At 46.2% G+C, this 25,819-nt stretch overlaps 2 protein-coding genes and 1 long non-coding RNA gene across 3 annotated transcripts; 1 reads left to right on the top strand and 2 right to left on the bottom strand.

Moving 5' to 3' along the window:
* Positions 1-785: 785 nt before the first annotated feature.
* On the bottom strand, positions 786-9,722 carry SRA1 (steroid receptor RNA activator 1). Its single transcript, XM_035103515.2, has 5 exons — positions 9,635-9,722; positions 9,367-9,543; positions 5,958-6,166; positions 4,708-4,816; positions 786-4,432 (listed from the first exon to the last, which is right to left on the bottom strand). Exons 1-5 carry the CDS (start codon positions 9,657-9,659, stop codon positions 4,230-4,232), a joined length of 723 nt encoding a protein of 240 aa, XP_034959406.2. The 5' UTR covers positions 9,660-9,722; the 3' UTR covers positions 786-4,229.
* Positions 9,723-9,814: 92 nt separating this feature from the next.
* Positions 9,815-24,075, top strand: LOC132592571 (uncharacterized). Its single transcript, XR_009558075.1, has 2 exons — positions 9,815-9,950; positions 23,354-24,075. It is a non-coding gene; the product is annotated as an uncharacterized LOC132592571 (long non-coding RNA).
* APBB3 (amyloid beta precursor protein binding family B member 3) lies at positions 12,130-25,108 on the bottom strand. Its single transcript, XM_060278131.1, has 11 exons — positions 24,911-25,108; positions 23,657-23,733; positions 23,093-23,153; positions 20,209-20,355; positions 19,395-19,522; positions 18,823-18,937; positions 18,191-18,278; positions 17,781-17,864; positions 17,431-17,546; positions 14,266-14,454; positions 12,130-13,735 (listed from the first exon to the last, which is right to left on the bottom strand). The coding sequence occupies exons 1-11, from the start codon at positions 25,106-25,108 to the stop codon at positions 13,502-13,504; spliced, it is 1,437 nt and encodes a 478-aa protein (XP_060134114.1). The 3' UTR covers positions 12,130-13,501.
* Between the last annotated feature and the right edge of the window lie 711 nt (positions 25,109-25,819).

Below are 25,819 nucleotides of genomic sequence, written 5' to 3'. Positions count from 1 at the left end.
ATACAGAAAAGAAAAATACAGATAATAACCTTCGAATGCATTAGGACAAATCACAAATTACAAATCAAATCCATAAATTAAAATATTGAAGTCAGAAGGATTCTACAACATCAGAGTATCAATCAGAGTTCACAACTATATATCTGGGTATTTAGAGATCTTCTGAAGGAAAACTTTTAATATCCATATTGTGTGGTACTGGGAGCCAGTAACAAGTTCTAGACGTTAGTGAATTGTACTAGGATCATGTGGCTGTTGCATGAAGAATTAAATCTTCCAAACGGATGGGGGGGGGTATTTAAGTCTCTGCTTAATCCAAGCTGCTGGTTCGATTTCTCCGATATGGCCATACTTGGTCATATATTTTTCTTTGCTTACACTTAGTTTCAATATCTTGATAGTAGCATTCTTGCAGCTGTATCTTATTTGTAAGTATCTCCATTGGCCTGGGGCCCATCCCCAAAGAGCCAAGGTGGGGATTGGCCATGAGTTTTGTTTTGTGATCAGATTTCTGCAAACACAACTTCCCAAAATTCTGCTGCTGCCCAACACTCCTGCCAGATGAGCATATGTTTGCCTTTTACTTTCTTGAATCTCCAGCATCACAGAGAGATTGTTGCTGTTGTGATAGAGCTGCAGGTGTACAGCACCATCTCAAGGCCATTTTTAGCAGGGCCTCTTGGGTGTGGGCTGAGATCAAGGAAATGGAGACTGAAAACTAAATGTTTCCCCAATCTGAGGTGTCTGTTGTGCTACCTTTTCCCAGCACCCTTGGAACACCTGAGTCTAGCCCAGCCAATCTATATATATAAAAATGTAAAAAGGGCATGTGGGTGTGTTTCACTGAAACCCCTTAACCGATAGCGTTCAAATTTGCACACAATGTCCCGTGCTACTGTGAGAGGAAGCATATACAGTTTGCGTAGACAGATGTCACACCTGTGCAAGGTAAAAACCCCAAAACCCTGTGTTTCAGAACACACAACTCACCCAAAAGTGCATGCTGGGGAAAAGCCAAAAGAGGTTGCAAAACAGCACCCTCTAGCGGCGGCTGCACAGCTACTGCAGCTAGAAAACCTTCCCTCTCCACAGCACCTCTGCTCGCCTTTACAGACTAGGCCGAATGGAGGTGGGGACTTGCCTGGGTGGGTGTTGGGGGAAGGAGGGGACGGAATAGATCAGGCATCCCCAAACTGCGGCCCTCCAGATGTTTTGGCCTACAACTCCCATGATCCCTAGCTAACAGGACCAGTGGTCAGGGATGATGGGAATTGTAGTCCAAAACATCTGGAGGGCCGAAGTTTGGGGATGCCTGGAATAGATCATGGGTCAGGACAGGGTGGGGGGAATCACAGGGATGAACCGGGGGGTGGGGGGAGGCGGCGGGGTATGTCATGAGTCGGGACAGGGTGGGGGAAACACAGCAATGCGGCCAGCTAGTAGCCTATAATTATGAATTTGGGAAACATGCCGTGGCATAGGTATTGTGGGTAAAAATCATTTGCTCAAAGGCTGCCAAGTACCTTTTTCACTGCAGCATCATATGTTGTTGGCCTTTCTTGAGTAGTCACATTAATTTCAATGGGTCTACTTTGAGTAAAATTTATTTGACTACTACCCAAAGATGGTTTTAAAACCATTAAAATTGAAAATAATCATGCCAATAGATTAAAACTAAATACCAGTACACAAAAAAGTGCCAATCAAATGTAATGCTGCCAAAAGCTAAAGCATTTATAAGTGGTACCTAAAACTTATCTTTGGGAAGGATCATAGCTGAATGGTAGAACATATGTTCTGCATGCAGAAGGTCCAGGTTTGGCCTCCAGCATTTCTACATAAGGCTGAGAAAGCTCTGTTTGAACCCTGGAGAACTCCTAACTGTTTATAAGTACAGTATAGAGTCTACATTGAGAAACTACAGGTCTAAAGCAGTGGTCCTCAACCCCCGGGCCACGGACCGGTACCGGTCCGTGGATCGATTGGCACCGGGCCACCCAAGGAACATTTAAATACAATTAAATTAAAATAATTAAATCAAAACAATCTAAATAAAATATAAACAATCAACGTTCCCCCCTCAGCGGGCCGTGGTAAAATTATCAAACGTTGACTGGTCCGCGGTGATAAAAAGGTTGGGGAGCACTGGTCTAAAGTATGGGACCCACCAAAGAACAAGTCCCATCTGTGGCCACTCACCTTTCCTGTATGGTATTTTAATATATGGATATGGCCGTATTTTTATTCTACATAAAATGTGAGTCCTTTAACAAACCACACTAGGATTCTAGCAGTTTATTATTTTTTACGCACAATTATGACCAAGCTCCCCAGCTTTCTCCTTCCAGCCCTGAGGCAGATTAGAGCTAGTGAAGGAGCCCAAGGTCACCCAGTGAGCTTCATGGCTAGTCCAGTGCTCCATCTTTGCCCTAGTCACTGACTTGCAATTTGACTCCTTTGGATAGTATATTTGTAGAGCAAATTGCCTCTAGTAGGTAAGAAACCAAGGCAGGGCAGCTGAATCAAAAACATTGGGAAATCAATCACTGAATACAATTGCTATTGTTTTTCTGTTGCTGTTGCAGTGTTGGGAGGTGGTTCTTGGAAAACGAGATAAGAGGAGCAAAATCATAGAGCAAACCTTGGTCACAACTCCATGGGTTAGTCTGGAGAGAGCTAAACCAGGAGTCTGGGTTCAGACAACACACTAAGCCTAAACTATGGCTTAGCTCAGCATGGCAGAAGAGCGAAGTGGCTGCTGTCTCTTCTCTCAGAGCCCACATGCCCATACTAAGCCATGGTTTGGCTTAGCATAATGTGTGAATCATGCCAACATGTAGACTGTTGGCAATGTCCAGTAAAGCCTAGATGGAGGATGCAGACTTGACACCTTGTTTCTGAGGTGTCGTTTGCTTCTAGCTGCTGTTATGCTTGTGTACAGCAAGGCATTTAAAAGGCCCATTTGCAGCTGGAAGCTGGGAACTCGTTTAATATGTGTATTATACAAGTTAAGATACAGGACTTGTTTCTAAGAATTAGCAAAATTAAGGTAACAACATAAGCCTTAACTTACAGATGCTGTCGCTGAGCTGTCATAGCTCAGTCGGTAGACTGTGAGATGCTTAATCTCAGGGTTGTGGGTTTGAGCCCCGTGTGAGATAAAGTGGAAATAAAGTGTAATGTTACCTTGAAATTGTGTACACAGTTTTCCAATGGTGTTTTAAAAATCCACAAAAACTTATAAATGCTGTCAGCCAATCAGAAGGATCATTGCTGAATAACACCCAAAGGTTAATGGAATTTTACTATTGAATTGCTATAGTAACCTTCAATAGTTGCCACAATGGAAAAATTACTTCCAGCATTAAACTGCAGTTTAAGAAGCAGGATGCACAGCAACTGTTGTCATCATACTCTCCACACTGCCCCAAGGGCATGTGGAAAGAACATCACAGAGGGAACTGGTTGAATGGAAGCCAGTAGAGGGTTACAGTAAAAAAATTATAGCAGCACAATGTCCTCTACAATGAAGACACTGCAGTGAAAAATGGTTCCTTTAAAATAAAATAAAAATAGCATCTATCCTCTCATTTTGGTTGAATTGCTGAGGACAGAGATGCAATTGCTGGGAAACATGAGACCTCACTTTTGTACAGTCTACGTTTTCCTGGAAAGATTTGAATGAAAAATACAAGGTACATGCAACCCGATCTGCATGGGGTCATCGTGTGCAATGGTGGAGCATGCACAAGCCCACGCCTCCCCAATCCGCCCCCTTTTCCAGCCACTTCTGGGTTGCCGCAGTGTGCATGTGTGCAGTCACATGTAAATCGGTCGTTGCCTGTAGGTGAAGACCAGGAACCTTATCCAGAGCAGCACTTCACAGTAGCTGTAAGTGCAAGCTCTTAGTTTCAGTACCACATATATTCGGTCTGGACTTTCATTGTATACTTGCATTACAACTGCATCACCAAGTCACTTCCTTCCATTTTGTACCAAGTCCAGAAAGGCCCGGCTATTTTTAACCACAGTCACCAATTTCAAATAGCTGCACAGAATTCTCCATCTTACTTGAGAGATTTCTCCTTAGGCTTTGAGCTTTGGTCAGATTGGCTAAAATTAACTTGAGTAGGTCACCAATGCTCAGGAGAGAAAACACCTTCCTCTGCTGCTTAGGAAATCAGTCCCCTGCGGGCCCAGTCTTATACTGCCAACTCCTTGGACCTGGCCTAATCTAACTGGCATTCTGGTTCCAAAGAGGTTTCAATTTTTTGCTCGTAATCTTCTGTGGCCAGATCCTCTGTATGCAGGTTTCTTGTTTCTGCAATGAGCCTTTTCACTCCTACCATCCACTGGCTCACTTCAGTGACATGGTCCACAATTAGTGAGCGATGGATCTCATCAGCTGCATCCCAGTGCCGCCTCTTGAGCTCTGAAAGTAAAAAAGAAAGCATCTCATAACTGCAAAAGGTAATGAAAAAGTAGCCCAATTCAACTGCTTCCCCTGACCCCAGCTCCTAAGCCACTAAATAATTAAGGAATGCAGATGTTTGCGGCTCCACAGGCCACACACATGGACTGCATGCTAATCCTACTGCAGCAGTAGTTCTGCTATAGGAATTATTTAAGGTGGCCAGAGGCTGTAAGGTAAGAGTTTACAATGAGGAATGCTGCCGCAGAGCATTGAACTTTGTCCTTGCTGCTTACCTTGTGTCAGAATCTTCATTCCCTTTCTCACTGGGGCAGAGAGTTTCCCTTGTACCCACATCTGCTGCAGGATTCCTAAGCGCTTGCTGATGTCATCACAAACCTGTTTCTGGAAAAAAAAATCTTATTAGGAAGCACATCTCACAAATGTTATGTTTATAACTTCTCACCACAGTCTCCTTAGTCCTCTTAAGACAAAAGGGAATGGCAAAACCCTCATTAGCTTTGAGCTCACAAAAAAGCAAACCCTGTCTTAAAGCTGTTTGCCTGCCTTCATTTTCATCCTACCAGTTTTATAATTTCACTCTAATCTCTGCTAAAGCAATAGCTATACCTAAGATTTGTCACTGCAGACATCATGCCAAACCAAATATGATGTCCTAGTTAAACCATTTATTTCCAGAGTCTGACACGGTCTCTAGCTCACTGTGGATGCCATCTTTTCAACACAGCCTGACACATTAATCAATTCCTCATTGCAAGAAGTCCACAACAACAGAGCTCCGATTTTAAATAATATCTAGACCTGTTGGAATTCCATCCACAGAAAGTCAAAACCATTTCATGTTAGATGCTACACTTAGATGTGATCCACAGTAATGCAAGAGATAGAAGCTTCACGCCATGTACTCCTAGTGATCAGCACTTCAGTTTTTTAGGTATTTGGTTTACACGCACATATAGGTGGCTGGAAAACTGCAAGCATCTTACCCATCTCATCCTCTTTCTTCCCTTTCCTGAGAATGTCTCCAGTATCTGGGGATCATTTTGCCTGCTTTTTTGTTTGATGTGTCTTATGGTGTTTTGTGGTTTTTTTGGGGGGGGGTTGTTGTTGTTTGTGGAGGGTTTCTTTCTTTCTTTCTTTCTTTCTTTTCTTCTTTCTGCAGTTACTGGGAGTGTTGTCCCTTTTGTTTATGGGAAGATGTTTTGTCTGGGGTTTTCGCTACCTACTTGCTTGGGGCATGGGTTGTGGGGGGAAGGCTGCCAGCTTTAAAAAAAATGTGCTTTGTTTTGAGGTGTATACAGGTGTTTTGATTGTTTCAAGAGGTTCTGAGCATTGCCAGTTTTTTCTTCTGTGAAATGGTGCCCACTATATTTCCAAATGTGCCCCCCACACCCTCTGCTCTAGCTGATCAACTAATCACTTCAGTACAAAGAAGCAGACCACAACTGCTCATACAGAGGCAAAAGAACTTTCTTCCCTCCAAAGTAAAATGGGGAAATCCTGAACAGGCAGCAGCTCTACTTACTGGTACAGATCTCCTGCAATTGGCCAGGGCCTCATTCAAGGGGGCAAGAACATCCTCCACATGGCAATCCTCTCCAGCCTCAGTGACAGGTTGGTTTGTGGCATCTACCCTCATAGAGCGGCCTGGCAAACCAGGAGGAGGCAAGCCCACTGGTGGCGGTGGAACAGCTGACAATGCTGCTGAGCAGGTAGCACTTTCCGGACCAGGTGCTAAAAATACAAGTCAGGAGAAAGACACAATCAAGCGTACAACCAGTGTATAGTACATAGAGAAAATCTAATTCTGGGTCTCAGAATCAGGAAAGGAAAGCAAAGCAAAGCAAAGCCCCCACCCCTTAGATAGGGGAGATCCCTTAAAGATCATCTGCAGGAGCATCGTTGGTCATGCCTTGAGCCAGCAAAGCCCATTTGACAGCAACAAGAAACCAAGACTTTAGTGTCATTGGCCCAGTATTGTGGAACACTCTGTCAACAGAGGTTCAGCAGACACCTTCTGTTTCAGCTTTTAAACATCTGATGAAAACTTCTCTATTCCATCAGGCTTGTGCAGGCAATTAAGAACACAACTTTCCACAATAGTTAGCTGATTTCAACTTTGTATGTTTTTTTGTTGTATGGTTTTATGTACAATTGTTGTAAACAGCTTTAATTTCTTTCTAAGAATAGCAGTATACAAATATTTGTGTAAGTAAATAAATAAAGTTGATTCAGTTATGTAGTTCCCACCCTCAGAATTTCTGCATGCACCCTTCCTTAGAACACACATCACACAAAAACCCAACGTCCTGATCAAAACCAAATAGCTCTCAGAGGATGACCAGTTTTTCTGAAGAATATCTATTGATCCCTTTAAAAACTGGGCTGGATGAAGCACTTGCATGTTGAGAGTTTCACAGAATATTTTTAAATAGATATATCTGAGGGGAAACCACTAACAGAAGGAGTGCAATTCTGAGGTGGGTCCAGGAATTGCATCAGGAATCCTTAAGCAGGTCACAACTTTCTCCAAGAAGAAAGGGGTGGGGCCTCCGGTCTGGGAATGGAGCTGTGAGGGACGTCCTTCTGATCTCTCTGACTAAAAGGCCTTTAAATACTTGGAAAGCAGCTCTGTGCTGCCAAAAGATTAATGTCAAATGGTAAATAAACTTTTTCTACTATCTCTTTACTGCTTAAGATAAATCACCATGTCTACCAACAAGAGAGCTGCTGAAAGAAAAAAAGCAGCAGGAACTAACACTGAAAAAATATGGCTGATGAGGAAAAAAAAGCTGACTCAGAGGCTACTGAGCATTAACAGACAGACGCAAACACAGCTACTTTACAAAATATCCTGGCCCAGCTTCAAACCCTAAACCATATACAAGACCAGCTAAGAACTCTAAAAGACTTTAATGAGTTCTGGGTACAATTGGTGAACTGTGAAGGCCGACTGGACTCGTTTGAGAAATTTTCACAGGCCTCTCACAGCACTCTTAATTGTGGGAACCCATAGTCACACTTGTGATGTTCATAGAGAAAAATTCCTGTGTGCTTCTTGCTGTGGGCCTGTCAATCTCTGGAACTGACTTTTATTTCTGTTTTACATTATGATCTTCAAATCCACCTTACCGTACAATTAGGAAATGCTACAAGTTATTGATAAGCATAGCCTTCCCTTGGACATTCAGAGCTTGTTAGACAGAGATGGCATCTCGCCACATGAAATATCATATTTTACTGCATGATTTTTGTGCTGATTGCACTTCTGCTTGTCTGTCCAAATTTCCCCCTCACTGTGGTCTAGGGCTTGCCTATCAGAAGGTTGGCGGTTTGAATCCCCACGATGGGGTGAGCTCCCGTTGCTTGGTCCCTGCTCCTGCCAACCTAGCAGTTTGAAAGCACGCTCTGGCGAGAAGGTAAAGGGCGTTTCCGTCCGCTGCTCTGGTTCACCAGAAGCGGCTTAGTCATGCTGACCACATGACCAGGAGCTGTCTGCAAACAAATGCCGGCTCCCTCGGTCTATAGAGAGAGATGAGCGTGCAACCCCAGAGTTGTCCGCGACCAGGGCCGTCTCTAGGCCCGGGTCCGGTGGCGCTGGGCGCCAGGGTGCCAGGCCACCAGGGGCACCACTGCGCCCGCTGAGAGGCGCGGTGGAGGCCGCCCCAGGTGCACCGGATGCAGCCCCAGGCGCGCCTCTCAGCTGTTCAGCGGCTTCAGGCCGCTCTCCGGAGGCGTGCGGGCCTGGGACCGCCTCCGCCGCGCACAGGGGCGTCGCAACAGGGGGCGGGCAATGCCCCCTGGCCCAGGGCCGGCCCTACGGCCAGGCTGGGTGGCGCAGGGCACCGGCCCTCCAGGCAGCAGCCGCACTGCGCGCTGCGCCCGCCCACCCGCCACGCTGGGAAACGGGGCGGGGGGGCACCGGAGGGATCCGTTGCGCCAGGGCGCCAGGTATGCTAACGGTCAGGGGTACCTTTACCTTTATGTCAAACTACCCATTCAGACTCCTTGTCCTCACTATATAACCAGCATCACAAATATCAAGCAAAGAAAAGCCTTTACAGCTCTGCAATTCCAGCCTATGTGTTCTGCCATAGTTGAAGGACACTATTGCTGGATCCCTTAGAGCAGGGGTCAGCAAACTTTTCCAGCAGGGGGCCGGTCCACTGTCCCTCAGACCTTGTGGGGGGCCGGACTATATTTTGGGGGGGAAAATATGAACACATTCCTATGCTCCACAAATAGCCCAAAGATGCATTTTAAATAAAAGGACACATTCTACTCATGTAAAAACATGCTGATTCCCGGACTGTCCGCGGGCCGGATTTAGAAGGCGATTGGGCCGCATCCGGCCCCCGGGCCTTAGTTTGAGGACCCCTGCCTTAGAGTTTGCCCACATGGAGGAAATTTGCCTGAATACTTACCCCACTAGATTGGTTGCCCAGTCTATGAGGATTAAGAGCAGCCTTGTTGAACAAGTTAAAAGTACAAGCAAGACTCCTGCATAGCCTTCTACAGGAGGCCCTATCGCCTGGAGTGAAGTTGGCTACAGGAGGCAGCGGGAGAGAGAGGGGAAGGATGAGCACCAGGAGGTGGGCTCTGCGTTCCTGGCAGGTGTGGGGAACTTGGCCCATCTCAGCAGAGGAAGAGATGGACAGTCCAAGAGGGTCCTAAAGGGATCACATTAAGACAACCACTTGCAGAGGTTGTCTGCTGATTTGTTTACAACTTTCATGAAACAAATAAACGAATGACTGAATAAGTGAACGTATCCTTATGGAGAGGGCTAATCCGCCAGCGAAGCGGATTTCGTTGGGAACCTTGATTTTACCCAACATCCCGTAGTCCCGAGTTTTGTTTTGCGTTTACGCTTTCCCTGTCAACAATAAAATGCGAGAAGGAAGGAAAGAAAGAAAATCTCAGCGTCTCCTCACCTGGCCCGTGAGGAGGCGGCGCCGGTGCTGCTCCCGGAGCCGCTGCCGGGCGTCGAGTCAGGATCCCCCGCTTGCCGCCGCGGCCGCCGCCGCCGCCTCCTGCTGCCCCGGAAGCCTGAAGCTGCTGCAGGCCATACGAGAACTGAGGCGGGTCGTTCCAGCCGCGCTCCCGGTTCCCTGGAAAGGAAAGCGAGACGTCAAGGCCACCCCTCCGCCGGCAGTCCGCCCGCCCGCCCGTCCCTCAGGCGCCCCTCAAGCGACCCCTCACCCGGCTTCACGTAGAGCTCCGCCATGGCCTCCCCCTCAGCTAGACGCGCCCTGAGCGTGACGTGGCGGGCCGGATCCTGAGGGGCCGGGCCGACGCCAGCCCGCATGCGCGGAGGAGGAGGAGGAGGCGGTGGCCCTGGGTCAGGGCCCGGGCGGCGCTTCGCCGGTGTCGGGCGGAGGTCAGAAGCCAGAGGCCAGGCCGGCCGGTAGGGCGTCGGGTTGGCCGGGCTCGCCCGCCCCGCTCCCTTCTCCTGCCAGCCAGAGGGGCTTGCTCAGAAGGTGAGCTGCCAAGGTAAAGGTTGCTGCGTAACTCAAAGGTAATCTTTAGAAAACTAAAAATGAATATGAATATGAAAATGTATGTGCACATTTAATTAAAATAATAACAACTCGGTGGGTTCCCGCCACTGAGCTATGCTGAAAAGCAGCACCTTTTTAATAACCATGTAAACAACAACAACAACAACAACAACAGTAATAAATTTATAAAAGAAAGACAAGAAATGATTCTGGACAGGGAAAAGAAAGGACTTTTCCAGGCAGCGCTGGGTCGGAACTGCGGAACTCGCTCCCTCAGGAGGCAGCGGAGACCAACTCGGTTGGATTGAAACGAGGATCAGAGCAATTCGTGGAGGAGGAAAGGGCTGCCCAGGACTACTAGCCAGGGTGGCTCTGCTCTGCCTCCGCAGCTGGAGGCAGAAATGCTTCCAAGTACTGTACCAGTTGCTGGAAACCGCAGGAGGGCTCTGGTCCTGCTTGCAGGCTTCCCATAGCTGGCCCTGACCCTGGCCCTCATCAGCTGTATGCCAAAGAAGGGCCTCAAATGATGTTTGCAGGGTCCAGGTCAGTTCATAGGGGGGAAGCAGTCCTTGAGGTACTGTGATCCTGAACCATTAAGACTTTATAGGTCAAAACCAGCACATTGAATTGGGCCCAGAAACTAATTGGCAGCTAGTGTAGTTGGCCCAGGATCAGTGCAATATGCTTAAACCTTCTTGTCGTGGTGTGTAACCTGGCCGCTTAATTTTGCACCAGCTGGAGTTTCTGAACCATCTTCCAAGACAGCCTACTTAAAACACGTTGCAGTAACCTAACCTAGAGGAAACCAGAGTGTATTAATCTTTGGTTTGATTGTTATTTTGGCAATCACTGCAGCTCATGCATGACTAATGCTGCATTTGATTAGCTTCATCTTGGAGTATCCTGGCAATCATACCAGCAAGCCATGTAACTCCTTTTTGATGTTATTTGCCAATCAATGCTGCTGTCATTATGATATTTCCCATATTAAGTGACCTTGCTGTCTTTACCATAATCCTTCTTATGTGTTGTAGCTAGAGATAGGCATTGCATCTGAGTCACTCTGTGGGTTATATGACGTTTGTTTACCTGCCTGTTTATATGATATGATATAATAAAACAAAAATTTGTTATTATATTTCCTACATATACTCAACTTGGCTAATAACCCTGATGATGGCTCTATTCTTTCTCCATGATTGATGGCAGTAATGCTTCTGAATACCAGTTGCTTGATACCACAGGAAAGTAGAGTGCTGTTATGGTCAGGTCCTACTTTTGGGCTCCCTGCAGGTATCTGGTTAGCCACTGTGAGAACAGGTTGCTGGACTAGATGGGCCACTGGCCTGACCCAGCAGGCTCTCTTTATAGTTCTCCCACATGCATGTGCATTGTTAATACAGAGATTTTGCTTTATTGCATGCCACACTCTGCGCTGCCAGTGTCTAATGGTCTGTTGCATCTTTGTTTCATAAAAGTGCACAACCCAAGGCCCAGTATTTCCATAAGCCCTTTGGGCTAAGTCATTTTAACAGCTTTGTCTAAAATTAATCCAGCATGAATTAATATCTTTTCCAAACAGTGTTTGAGTTCAATCACATAAGAGTCCTGTCCTTAAGCATGCTGCAAAGGTACAATCCTGAATTTCTCCTAAGTTGTTTTAGTTGGGCCTTGATCCCTTTTATAGAAGTTCCCTCTGTATGGAGGGGAAAAAAACACAAACTTCCCTGTCTGCTTTGGTAGTCTTTCTCCTAAAGGACTATTCTCTGCAGATACACCCCTACTCTTTGGACCAAGGCACATTAGAAAATGAGCAGCTACGCAGACGGCAGACCACTCACCTCACATTGTTCCTGCAAATATCCATTCACTCCTTCCATTTAGTCCACTTCTCTACTGCCATTCGTGGTAGGTAACAAACCACAGGAGGCAGGACCTATTTGATCTAGGCTTACTTGCTGCCTATCCCCCTTTCTGCCTACCTATATCATAGAAAAGGACTCAGCTCCTCATGCAGAACTTGGCGTTTTCCACTTCCAATTTAGCCTGGAAGTGGGCATGGCCATAGAGTTGGCATTGGGCAGTGACACCAAAGGGAAGTCATTCATTTCCCACCCATATCAGCAGCTCATTCTAGCACCAATAAAATTACCTGGAGACAGAAACCAAAGATAAAACAACTCTATACTTCTTCCATATTAGCAGTTTATTTGCACAAATGATCAGATATAAAGTATCACTGAGGTAGACTTGAGTCTATCTTAATCTGGGGCTAGTTATAAATAAGATAAAGTTGATGGGTTACCTTATCTCCCAAACAGAAAAGAAAGGAACTTGTTTGGAGATTTACACTTTCATCGCACCAGCCTCACTCCCCATTTCTAGACACAGATCAAATGGGACCCAGCAGTCTCTTCACTTTTGTCAATGTTGGTGCAAGAAGCTCTCAATATTATAGCCTTTTTCTTTTTTTAAAAAAAATGGGGGGGGGGAGTCCACAGGCAGCTTTATATTCTCCTTACCTACATCTTACAAGTGTGAATCACTTGTGTCTGTCAGAGTTGCTAGCCAGCATTGGGTCCTACAGTGATGGCCTGGTCAATTCATTGTTCCCAATCCAAGTGCCTGACTAGGCATGCTGGTGTTATTAGAATAGTTGCTACAGCACGTACAGAAGTTAAAGGATTAGCCCAGACGTTGCCAAAGAAACTCAGGCCTGTTGCAGGCTATACTGTGAAGAGATAATAGTGTGGTGGCATTGATGGAACAGTGTATGGGCTGTAGCCACTGTAGCACTGTGTGAAGAACATCCAATTGCACAATAAAACGAGACACCCCCCTCCTCCCCCTGTGTGCCCCCTAAAGTATTATGGAGCAGATTTAGGGAGGGAGAGGGGTTGAGAGAGTCCTTGTGTCTCAGTATGCGGATTCAAAAAGAATAGACTATTTGCCACTTTTCAAGGGAAATGTGTACCTGTACTGACATCTGATAAATCCAGAGGCTCACAAGCATCTATTTGCTGCCACAAATTAACACGGGTGGCTGTTCCATGGCCTGCCTAGGGTTGCAGTCAGGTTTCATATGCCAAGCATTCATGCTACAAGCTGGGGAAGGAAGAGTCGCGATACAGCTTTTACTGCAAAAAACCAAGTGGAGCTACGTACTGCTTCAAGCTGGCATGCCTGCTGTGCCCTGTTCCATAGCCCACCCTGGGCAAGCAGGAGCAACGTTTTAAGCCTGTGGATGCTGCCTACTCCACATGCCGAAGAACATTATCGAAACATTCAGGTGCAGCTTTGTTTATTCTTCGCCCTGAAAACAATATTCCCTCCTTCTCATAGCATCTACATGGCAAAGGACTAGCAAAACTATGCATAACATGTCTAGAATCAGCCACAGTCCTCTCTCAGGGGCCAGATTTGCTTGGATCTGTTGGCTCTTAGATTCAGTGAAAGAGGCAACAGACAAAAGTATGCTATTTACATTCTGAACCTGGATATCAAAGGAAGGCCACTGTTAAGTATCACGAGGGGCCCACCATCCCTGTCTCACCCCACATCTTTTGGGCTAAGGGGTGTGTAGCATGGAATGTTTTTGGCGAAATGCTTCAAAGAATGAGAATAAACCCCTCTTGCGTGTAGTGGCTGCGCTGCCATTTTTCTGCAGGGAGTGCCCTGTGACAGGAAAGGAACAGACTGATGAGTCCACTGACACTGTCCTTTTCATCTTCAGGATGGAGCGTGAGCCATTCTTTGGTCTCATTCGCGATGTAGAAGCCACTAAGCACTTTTGATACTGGACCTACCAAAAAAACAATAAGCAAATCATGGTGGATTTACAGAGGGCAGAGCTTACCAAAACCTGGTGGTTGCTGGATCTAGTTATTTCCTGACATAAATTCTTTCAGTCTATGATATAGGCTAATAAAGCTTGGAGCAGCACATTTATAAGTAGGGGGGGGGAGAGAGCTCCAACAGCATCATCAGTGCTTACAATGCACAGATGAGAACCTTTGATGCAGGATTCCAGCTTCAGGTGCTTTGAAACTGCTGAGGGCAGAGATCAAACACTAGGGTTTCTAACTGATGGGGTGGAAGTGGGGTGAGATTGGTCCACTCTGAAGCTTAAAGTGGGCAGTGTTGGTTAAGAGGCCTTGCAAAGAGTGCAGCCCCCTTGCAGAAGCTGAACAGTGCCTGACCAGTGTTTGGAAGGGAAACTTATGTATAGTGCCTGGGATCCTATGGTGGAAAAAAGGTGGGATGTAAATGTAGTCAATAAATAAATGGGCATTAACTACTGAGCAAGCCCTGCTTAAATGTCTTGGCATTTACCATGCATGCGGCCTGCACCGCTTCTGAGATGGTGCCGGCATCTGGCTCACACCAAAAAGCTGTGCACTGGAAACGTTGTTGGCCCATGTCAGTGATGAGTGCGAAGGTGTGGGCGTCTTTCCCAATCCCAATAAAAGTCACATAGCGGACCTGACATTCCCACAGGCAAGAGCCGTCCTCCTCCTCAGCCTCAAGAAAGAACACAAAAGAGATGAGATTTAAGGGTGCATCCAGGCCAGCATTAGTCCTGCACTTCAGTTCTATCCTAGGTACTAATATTTATATGTCCTAGGCCAAATATTGAACCTGTGTGCACATTCTAATAAACCTGATGCAGTGGACTTGATATACAAATTTAATACATAATCATAGCTTAGGCTTCCAGCATTGTAAAGCATGCTAAATGAAAACAATAAGAAAAAGGTAGATTTCATTGTTATACTGCAGCTTGCCTGGTGGAATTATCTCCCCTCTCCTCCCCCCACCCATGCACTGTGCCAGGTGCTCAACCATTTGGCAGAAATTAGCAAAAGAAGTGGGGATCTCGTAAGACATTAGGAAACAGTGGGAAAATGCTGCTGCCCAGCGTGTATCAGGGGCAACTCTCTAGTAATTTCTTTTTTGCAGTCTTCTGTACCAATTCAGTCCATCCAAATAAAGGTATTAAGTACAGTGGAACCTCGGTTTATGAACACCTCGGTTTACGAATTTTCGGTTTACGAACGCCGCAGACCCATCTGGAACGGATTAATTCACTTTCCATTACAGTGGTACCTCGGTTTATGAACACAATTGGTTCTGGAAGTCTGTTCATAAACTAAAGCGTTCATAAACTGAAGCGAACTTTCCAATTGAAAGTAATGGAAAGTGAATTAATCCGTTCCAGATGGGTCCGCGGCGTTCGTAAACCGAAAATTCATAAACCGAGGTGTTCATAAACCAAGGTTCCACTGTACTTTCAATGGGAAAGTTCGCTTCAGTTCATGAACGCTTCAGTTTATAAACAGACTTCCGGAACCAATTACACCCATGCTTCGGGTTAAGTACGCTTCAGGTTGAGTACTCTGCGGATCCGTCTGGAACGGATTAATCCACTTTCCATTACTTTCAATGGGAAAGTTCGCTTCAGTTTATGAACGCTTCAGTTTACGAACGCCGTGGACCATCTGGAACGGATTAATTCACTTTCCATTACTTTCAATGGGAAAGTTCGCTTCAGTTTATGAACGCTTCAGTTTATGAACAGACTTCCGGAACCAATTGTGTTCATAAACCGAGGTACCACTGTATTTTAAAAAAGGACACGGGCTGCAGCAGTTTTCTATAATAGACTTTTCTGTCACCCTGATGTTACCCTCCACTGCTTCCTTTCTTAATTCCTTCTTCACCCTTTGGCACTCTTGGTGGTGGGCAGTAGAAGGTTGATTTTTTTTTAAAGACATGTGAAGGGGTGCGCAGAGTGAAGAATACTCAAGTGAACCAAGGAAGCTGTCAGTCAGTGCACATGCAGGATCTCAATGGAAACCCCAGCAATGCCTCCTAATGATTTGTGACTACCGCTAAAATGTATATCTTAAGTGGCAGCATTATTCTGCTATTCTGCTTTGAGACTATACCTAAAAATTAGAACTGCCACCAGCACATAATTCTTATAGACAGTTTGTTTTATTTTGTGAGAACCTATGAGCGGGTGGCACTGTGGTCTAAACCACAGAGTCTAGGGCTTGCCGATCAGAAGGTTGGCGGTTCAAATCCCCACGACGGGGTGAGCTCCTGTTGTTCGGTCCTAGCTCCTGCCCACCTAGCAGTTCAAAAGCACGTCAAAGTGCAAGTAGATAAATAGGTACTGCTCCAGCGGGAAATTAAACGGCGTTTCCGTGCGCTGTTCTGGTTCACCAGAAGCGGCTTAGTCATGCTGGCCACATAACCCGGAAGCTGTCTGCAGACAAACACCAGCTCTCTCAACTTATAGAGCAAGATGAGCACGCAACTCCAGAGTCATCCATGACTGGACCTAATGGTCAGGGGTACCTTTACCTTTACCTTTATGAACAGAATGTATCGGTATTTTCTCTGACTGCACAAATGTTTATTCAAACAAATTTCTTTTAGTTCTGCCTTTAGTTTCAGAAATATCTTTTGTGAATAAAAAGGGTTTGTGCCGGCAGCAGTTTTTTAAAAAAAAGATCAATAAAAGGAAAGATGTTTTGTAACTGACTCAGCCTCATTGCACAAAAACTTGTGATTCTCATTGAAATCAATAGAACAAACCAGCTACAAGTAACTTTCTCTGGACTTGATTCAGAGTGTTATTGTGTTTGCCGTCTGTTCTCTGAAAACTGAAATCACTGAGAACAAAAAGGCTAATGAGGGGTTTGCATGCCCACTAGTGAACTATTTTGCAAATTTGTATTTAATAAATTAAATCAAACTATGCACATAATCCAGTCCCATTGATTTCAATGGAAAAGATCAATGAAACTGTTCAACTCTTTGATTGAAATCAATTGGACTTGTATGATCCAGCCAAAACTAAGCACTTTAAAGTTCCATTGATTTTGGTGGGAGAACTAAGCAGTTGCATCAATCTCTTTCATTAAAATAAATGGGATCTGAAAGTGCTTAGCTTTGTCTAGATCACACGATCGCCATGGAAAATGGCTAGCATATAGTAAAATACTGAGGCTGCACTCATAAACACAATGTCTGCTCTGCTGCCCTCCCTGCATTGGAGGAGAAACATCTGCAGGAGGAAGCCTGCGCTGCTCATGGAGGATCCGTACACCATCAAGCTGATGATGATCAAATGCTTCCAGGACAGAGCAGGACAGAGTTTGGGGTCACACACATAACATAGATTGTGTAGCCTTGAACATCCGGAGAGAGCTCCTAGATGAACTAGGGCATGGGAAATTAGGTATGAAATCATTGGATTTCTACTTGGCATATGTAGAGCTAAGATGTCCTGACTACATGTGGCAAACTCCTGATTATGGCATTCAGTGACTGGCTTTACACTAAAGTCCAATGGTCCTCTTGTCACTCTGGTCTAGCTCCTTTTCCAGTATCTCTGGAGCAGGCAGGATGCCAGATAGGAGGGCTACTGTCAGTCACTTGGTAAGAGGAGAAAGCTGCCAGGGTGGCCAGTATGACAAGGAGCCTTACCTCAGCTTGGTCTGCTTGCATCACTGAGTCTGAAACACTGACAACAGATGGAGTCCACTGGTCACGGCCACGGCTGCCCACCAGGTCTTCAATGGCAGTATTTAGCACATCCATCCCTGAAATGATGAGGCAAGAAATAAATGGGTGATCCAAGGGAAAGTGAGAATGCTCATCAGCCAGAGAACAGGGTTCTCTCAAGATTTCCACCATAACTGGGGCAGAGAGAAGGGCCCCTCCAGATTTTAGGGGTTGACAGACTTGGTAAGGGAGGAGGTGCCCCATAAGCAATAACTTCACCCATTGAACACACCAGAGATAGGTAGCAGAATTCAAGGAGCACAGCTACTTACCCATGGCCTTGGACACTGGTGAGGTGCCAATATACAAAGCTTCATATTTCCGGACAGACTCTCCCACGGCATCCAGAATGTCAACTGCCCGGAACAAAAGGCGGAATTCAACGTCACACTGAAACAAATGCTTCATCAGCACAAACATTTCTGTTTGCCTGATGGAACAACCTCTCCTCTTCCAGACATAGTTCTGAGGGTTCTCTCAACCTTCTCCCAGCCAACTGGGGTGGCAGGGTGGGTGGGGAGTCCTGTTAGCCAAATCAAACACTTTATTTCAAGGAAGAAGCAGGGATGCTTGTTTAGACCAAAGATGGGAATAATTACTTCAATTTTGTCAGAGCACAGAACTGATAAAGTGCTGTCAGGTGCCCCAGGAAGGGACTCATGGGATCTGTAATTTTTGTTACCTTGTAGAGAGACGTCATCTGGAGTGACAGGTTCAAAGGTAACAGATCGGCTGAGGCTGTTACTTGCCACGGCTCGCTCAGCCATGATCTGTAATACAGAGAAAGGTCATGAAAAGTTGGGACCACCTGCTGGAACCTCCCATCTAAACCTGAGTAGTAGTGGTGGTGGCAAAGCTCAGGGAGAAGACCCTCCTAGATGGTAACACCCAGGAGAAAGTACAGAAAGAACATTTCCAGTCTTCAATGACATGGCTAGAAGTGGCAATTCAAGTGGGAATCCCATTTGTTTACTCAGAAGTAGGTTCCCCTTATTTCAGTAGGACTTACTGCCAAGTAAGCATGCACAGAATTGCCACTGTCTTTATAGCTGTGCCCCTCTACCATCAAGGACTGCTAGGTTCCTAGAAATCTGACAAGATTCATTTAATACAGAGGTCCAATGAATTCATGGTTCAGAGGAATTCCTTCCAGCCCCCAGCCAACCAGGATGAAATTCCATCTTCCACCTCCTTGCAAAATGAGAGTAGTCTGGTGCAGGCAGGGGACTGGTGCTGCACTTCAGGGGCTGGGACACTCTTCCTTCCTCATGTGTGTATGTAGGGAAAGAACCATGCCAGAATCAGCAGGGATACCTTGGAGCACATTTCATGCAGGGCCTTGGCAATGGCCTTGGCAGGCACATTGCAGTGGAAGACGTGGCACTTCAGCATACACGTGTCCTTGTCACTGGCCACGAAAGCAAAATCCCTGCAAGGAGAGGAGAGCCCAGTAAGCAAGGGCAGGGCTCCAGGCACTGGTCCCTGCTGCAGGAGGAAGAAGGGGCCTTACCTGTCCCTTGGATCAAGCACAGCATGTAGGGAAAGAAAGAAAAATCTGGTTAATGCAGAATCCCTCAAGAAGCAACCCTCTTAATGGGCTGTGTGCTATTAGCTGTAATAGTTTCTGGCAAGAAGAGGAAGGGTTTCTTTGTAGTGAGCAGAAGGACCTCATGGCAAGGTGAGGACAGCAAGATGGACACACACACAAACACACACACACACACAGAGAGAGAGAGAGACCACCATTTCAAGATTCTCCCTCCTACAGGGCCTGTGGCTCAGTACCCCAGTTTGGTGCAATGCTAAAAGACTGAGGAGTTGTCCTTCATGTTAATTTCCAGCAGCAGAAAATGCCCTCTCCACCCCCAAGCCAAAGGTTTCCTCACCTGCCGTGGTTGCAGCCGACACCCCAGACACGGATGTTGATGATGGGTTGGGAGTGGATGAGGCTCTGGTCCAAAGGATCCACTAAACTCATAGTGTCCTTCTTCAGGATCATCACCATGTTTTGGCCCTGTAAAGGGAAGGCTAGAGGACTATGACTGAGATACAGTGCAGGGGTCGGAAAAAACTTCCACTTGCCTCTTGCAACTAGAGCAATAATGATGTCCCTTTCCTAGGGAAAACAGGGACTGGCATGTTTATCCACCCAGCAGTGCATAAGAACACCTGTGTGTAATATCATGGACTGAATGGGTGCATTTTTGGCAAATATGTACAAGGGAAAGGAATGGGGACACCCAGCAGCTCGTGCCTGGGTGACTGGTCCCTACCAAAGGTGGAAAGGATGCAAAACAGTGCCTAGAGCCAGGAAATCAATTGCTCCATTGAAGGGTGACAACTTGAATAAAATATGGAGGGGGCAGGCAGAGGTGGAGCTAGCTGCTTCAGTGCCCAGAGTGGTGCACATGCTGTGCGCCCAGGGGTGGGGCTAGCTGCCCACGGGAGCGGGGCGAGCATCCCAGGGGAGCGGGATGGTGATGTCAACCCCCCCCCCCATGGATGACACCCGGGACGGACTGCACCTACCACGCCCCCTTCCTCCATCAGTGGGGGCAGGTGAACCAGCACACCATTGAAATGGCAATGCCCATACACATAGGAGTTGGCCGCTATGGCTGCATTCAGCACAAGGGCTGCTGGAAGTCTATGTGAGAGAACACATTTGAGTAGACCTCTCCCTGGGCCTCCGGCACTCACCTCACCCCACCTGTCCGCAGGGTCCCAGTCGTCACACTTGTTCTGGGAGAGCTGCTGGATGCAGTTATTCACGGCAATGCTGCTTTTGCCAGGAGCCAAGTCCTCCTCAGGGACCTCTACCCAGCCCAACGAACGCACAACGAAGCACTGGCAAGAGAGAGGCGGAGGGGGTTACCATAAGACGTGTCTCCAGCCTTCCTAGCTCACCATTGGCTATGCAGCCCAGGCCATTGGCAGGTTTTTGTGAACATTTCAGCTAATGTGAACTGGAGCAGCCCCTCCGTCCCTGACTGTACCTCAAATCTAGCCATCGTGTACACTTCTGGAGAGCATCAACTGATACCCTCGCTGCCAAATTCATTGTGCCCTTCTTTACCACATTGTATGTCACAAAGGCTGATCGCCAAAGAATTGATGTTTTTGAATTATGGTGCTGGAGGAGACTCTTGAGTGTCCCATGGACTGCAAGAAGATCAAACCTATCCATTCTGAAGGAAATCAGCCCTGAGCACTCACTGGAAGGACAGATCCTGAAGCTGAGGCTCCAATACTTTGGCCACCTCATGAGAAGAGAAGACTCCCTGGAAAAGACCCTGATGTTGGGAAAGATGGAGGGCACAAGGAGAAGGGGATGAGATGGTTGGACAGTGTTCTCGAAGCCACCAACATGAGTCTGACCAAACTGCGGGAGGCAGTGGAAGACAGGAGTGCCTGGCGTGCTCTGATCCACGAAGAGTCGGACACGACTAAATGACTAAACAACAACAACATGTCACAAAGGAGTCCTCGTGTCTGTCCTTATTCATAGGATGTCCCACCAGATTAGGGATGGGGAACTTTATTCAGCCTGAGGGCTGCAATCTTTCGGAGGGAGGGCATGGCTCACATACCAGAGGCAAAATTGGGTGGAGCAAGAGGGGCTGGACTAGATGACCCTTGGGGTCCCTTCCAACTCTACAATTCTATTCTAAGAAATGTGGTTTTCACCTTTGCACAATAGATTAGTTCCTACTCACTCCCCTCTGTCCTCCACCTAGACACAATCAATACGCATTATCAGAGTTCAAGGACACATCCCAAGCAGGCGGAAACATTCAAGGAGGGTGCAGGGCCAGTGAGGGGTGTGGTCTGGAGAAAGAGGCCTGGGGGGTCACACTCAGCCCCTGGACATCTGAGGTCCATCCCTCCCCCCTCCTAGTGCTGCATGGAGAAGGACTAGAGGTGTAGAAAGTGAGGCTTTCCTAGCTTCTTTTCCCTCATCAAATTGTAGATTGTCAAGGATTCATAGCTCAGACTGGTGTCACAGTGAACTAGTCTTTAATTGCCTTTAATAACTTCCCCTCATTCCCATACTTCCCAAGTGCCCCAGGACACCCTGCTTTTTCACGGGAGATCGTGGTGGCCATTTTGGGTGCCGCATTCTTGTGCTGTGCTCTTGCCCTGAAAAAAAATCACTTCTTTAGGGCCATGATCTCATGCGGCACCAAACCTATGTTTTTGGGCACTGCAGGAGATATCACCTTGGAAAAAGTGCTTTTTTCTGGGTTGATAGCGTGGCGTGGGTCACATGACTCACCCAGGAGCGCATCCCAGAAGACGCGCATCCTGGTTTTGGCTCCAGAAAAGTTGGACGGCATGCCTTCAGGTGAGAGAAGGAAACAGCAAACCAGCTCTGGGTAATTGTATGTAAACTCTCAAAATGAAAGAAATCACAGGTGATACCGCAGGGAGATGCTGTCAAGGATAAACCTACCTAAAAGGGTATGGATGGGAAAGGCCATTATCTCCTGCCCACATCAGAGACAAGTTCTTCTGCAGATAATATCTGACTGGAAGTGGTAGAAGTTCCAATCCTGAAAATTTGCTTTTAGAAAGTCCTTCCCTCCCCCACTTCCTCAAGCATTCTTTAATTACTATTTTGCTATAAATTGGACTTGCAGCGCTGTGTGATTTAAGAGCTGTTGAATTCTGATTAGGTATTAGGTAACTATGGATTGAATAACTTACTCTCCTGAGGCAAGGTACTTTATACATGTTTATAGTGATCTGACAACAGGGATGGGTGGCACAGTTAGAAATCTGTCTTCACCAAGTAATCTGTCTTCACCAAGTAATCTGTCTTCACCAAGTAATCTGTCTTCACCAAGTAATCTGTCTTCACCAAGCACAGCACACAAGGCAGTTCACAATTAAAATTACAACTTATCCAACTAAAACAATAGATTCCAAAATACTTGGGCTGTGTTTAAGTTCTGGGGAAGGAGCTTATAATTTTAAAAAATAATTTTAAGAGAGGTATCATTCAGGTTTTTTTTAAAAAGGTTAATCTGTTAAAAATAGTTCAGTTACTTGATAAACTATTTTATCAAGGAAAGGGGCCACAGGGTTCAAGGATAGTTGAGGGGAACATCACAAAGGGCATGGATAAGACCACTCAACATGCATAGATTACTCATTTATACAATCTAGCCAATCTTTCACATGAATGAAAGGGTGATTAAAACCTATTGAGTGATACTGGGAATGCACTGTAAAATGCAAAGGGAATATTCAAAGCAGCTGCCATGATTTTCAGAGCAGTACCGGAAGGACTGGACTGGACACATGCCACCTTCTCCAAAATAAGAGAGAGACTCCCAGGTTCCAATGAATAGCCTGACATATTGCGTTGTGAACTGCCCTAAAATCTTTGGGTATAGGGCAGTATACAATAAACAAACAGTCAAACAAAGCTCACAGAGGGGCAAATTTTCTGCAGCAGCCTCCAAGGAAGGGCCTTACCTATGCTGAATCTGGACCCCTTGCTTCAAAGAAAGGGGCTTCCTCAATCAGCCAGGTTTCTGAGCTAAGTACCCCCTGTGCCCCCCACCTCACCTGACTGTACCTTGGAGCCAAGCTCTGGGTTGCCCTGGTGATGCTCCTCCCCATGCCAGCTCACTGATGTCCTGTAACAGGTAGACAAGCATAGCAGTGACACGGAGGTTCTCAGTCGTGGCATAACTCTAGCAAGCGTCTGTTCATCCCCAGAGTGGCAGCTGTGGATCTCATCGTTCTCTCAGCTCTCCAACACATCATTAAGTTTAATTCACTTACATTAAGTTTAATTCAATGGTACCAGCTCTAACCCTATTGATGTGATTTGCAGGGACTAGGAACCTCCAGCCTGTACTTTGCAGTCCCAGTCCTTTCCCATTTTGATGGAGCCATCTGAGTAGGATGGGGATTGGAGCAGAGGATCAGTATTTCTATTTCTGACTCAAAAGTTAGACCAAAGACTTGTGGGATGGAAACAAACCTGCTTGCTTCTGCATCTGCACAGAGCTGTGTTACCTGTGAGGTCACCAGAAGAGACCATGAACAGGCCCTAGAGCCCTCTTTCACTTTTACTCAGATTCAATGTGCCCTAGTGTTTGGATGAAGTGCCCCTGCCCCCAGGAGACAACCCTACCTTCTGGGCAGCGATGCCATCGGACTTGGGATAGGTCTCTCCCTTGGCAGACGTCTTACTGCTGCAACCTGAAGATCCTGAATGAGGACAGAAAAGAAGCTTGTGAAAGTGAAGAGAATGTGGCACCATTGTTGTTTTATTAACATTGAGGCTCAGCTAAGCAGCTAAAGTGTGTATGTAGAAATTCGGTCTATGGTTGTGAGCAGTTGAGCCATGAAACATTTGGGAGGAGTTTTTTATATAAAAAAGAAAGGAAAATCCCGGGAGCAGGGGGAGAGGGAATTGGCCAGCTTGAGCCCCTATAGTACCCTGGAGGGATGTATACCTTGATATTAAAAAGCTCTTGCCCCCACACTTCTAAAGAAGTACTGGGTCCTTTAGCACTATTTAGACAGCACAGAAACATTTCAGAAAGGGGGGGGGATGTCATCTGCAAGCCCCAAGCAGCACTACAAGGACTTCTGTTTTGGGCTGGCTGGAGCTGTGAAGAAGAGAACTTCTGAAAGGCACTGGGGACATATTTTGTTGTACTCTCCATTTGTTTTCTTCTAAAAAGCAAATTCTATCATGATTTTCAAAACAGATGCATTGAGCCAAGTCCTAATGGAAAGCAGTTTGGTACCCCAATAGACAATGTTACTTTGCTGCATGAATAAAAAAAGATCATTATGGCAAATCAATAGATTTTAGCATTGTTTACATTTATTTTATCCTAGGCATTCACAGTACCTTACTGGATAGCTTCTGCTGACTAATGCTGCAATCCTAAACATACCTGGAAGACCCACTGAAATCAATCCAAGTAAACGAATTTAGGCTTTTTAATACATTGCATTTTACAGCAGAAGCCCCACGGAAAATGCAGCTGCAATCTCCTCTCTCCACAGCTGTCCACCCAGTCAAGTGACTCAGTTGACCCCACCCCAGTTCATGCCCTCTGGATGTTATCAGTCTTTGGTGTCAGCTTTGAAATCCAGAAGTCCCTGTTGCCCAGTAAGAACAAGCAGATCATGCAGAAGCATGCAAACCTACAAATGGTGCCAGGTGGGACTGACAGTCCACAGTCACTACTCTGTTAAATTTTACCGCACAAGGCTCTGTATCTGTGTCACCACGAGAGACAGGCGAGTCTGCATATAGGGGTATATGCAAAGAAAAACAGCAGCCCTAGAGAGAACAAGGGTTGGGCTGCTGGCATTACTTTTCACATGGGTGCTGTCAAGTATACAGAAAAAGGCATTGGAATCCTGATACCGTTTCTGGCAATGCAGCTTCCCCAGTGTGTGCTAAACCAGAGGGGCAAGATGGGTGTTGCCACTGGGTGGTTCCCGTGGGCACATGCCAGTAGTAGGTCCCAGAGGAGTCGTGTATTTTCCTCCATCCTGGGGGAAGATCAAGATCTGCCTCCAGATTCTGGTCGTTCCATAGGTTGTCTAAAGAGAGAAAGGACATCAGATGAGGAAAAGAGCAAGTTTCATTTCAAAGGATGGTGACAACAGCTTCTACAGAAAGGTAGAAAAAGGTACATCAAAATGCCATGCTCTCTATTTTAAGACACATCGTTTCTGAATATTCCAGCTGAAATATCTAATGTGGAATAACAATAGAGGGCAAGTGCATGACGGATATACATTTACATGCTTCCATCTATTCTTACACACCACAGAATATTTCTCAGCCCCTTCTCCAGTCCTTGCTGGGCAGTCCAATGGAAAATTTCAGTCAGTATTTACTCCTATATTTGCAAGGGTTAAACTTAAAGCCTTCCTCTCCCTACCTGGTTAATAAAGTGTTAGCAAAAGTCAAGGGTGTAGTAACATTACACAGTGGGGGGGGGAGTTTCAGCATTGAACAGAAGACTCAACACTGTAAAGATGAGAAATCAATACCCACAAACCCCACTGCCATTACACAGATAGCAGAAGCAGAGCACATAGTTAAACTATGGAATTTGTTCCCAGAAACAGTGGTGGTGGCCACCAACTTGGACGGCTTTTAAAAGGGATCTGACAAATGCATGCATGATAAAGCTATCAGTGGCTACTAATCATGATTGCTATGCACAATCTTCCGTATCAGAAGCAGTATGCAAAATTACTGGAAATCCTAAAAAGCACAGTTTTAATGAGGAGTGAGATGGAGCCCAGTTTCCCTTACTCTCTA

This window comes from Zootoca vivipara, chromosome 8 (assembly GCF_963506605.1).
Source record: "Zootoca vivipara chromosome 8, rZooViv1.1, whole genome shotgun sequence".
NCBI classification, from domain to species: Eukaryota; Metazoa; Chordata; class Lepidosauria; order Squamata; family Lacertidae; genus Zootoca; species Zootoca vivipara.
This window is presented reverse-complemented; position numbering and strand designations above follow the sequence as displayed.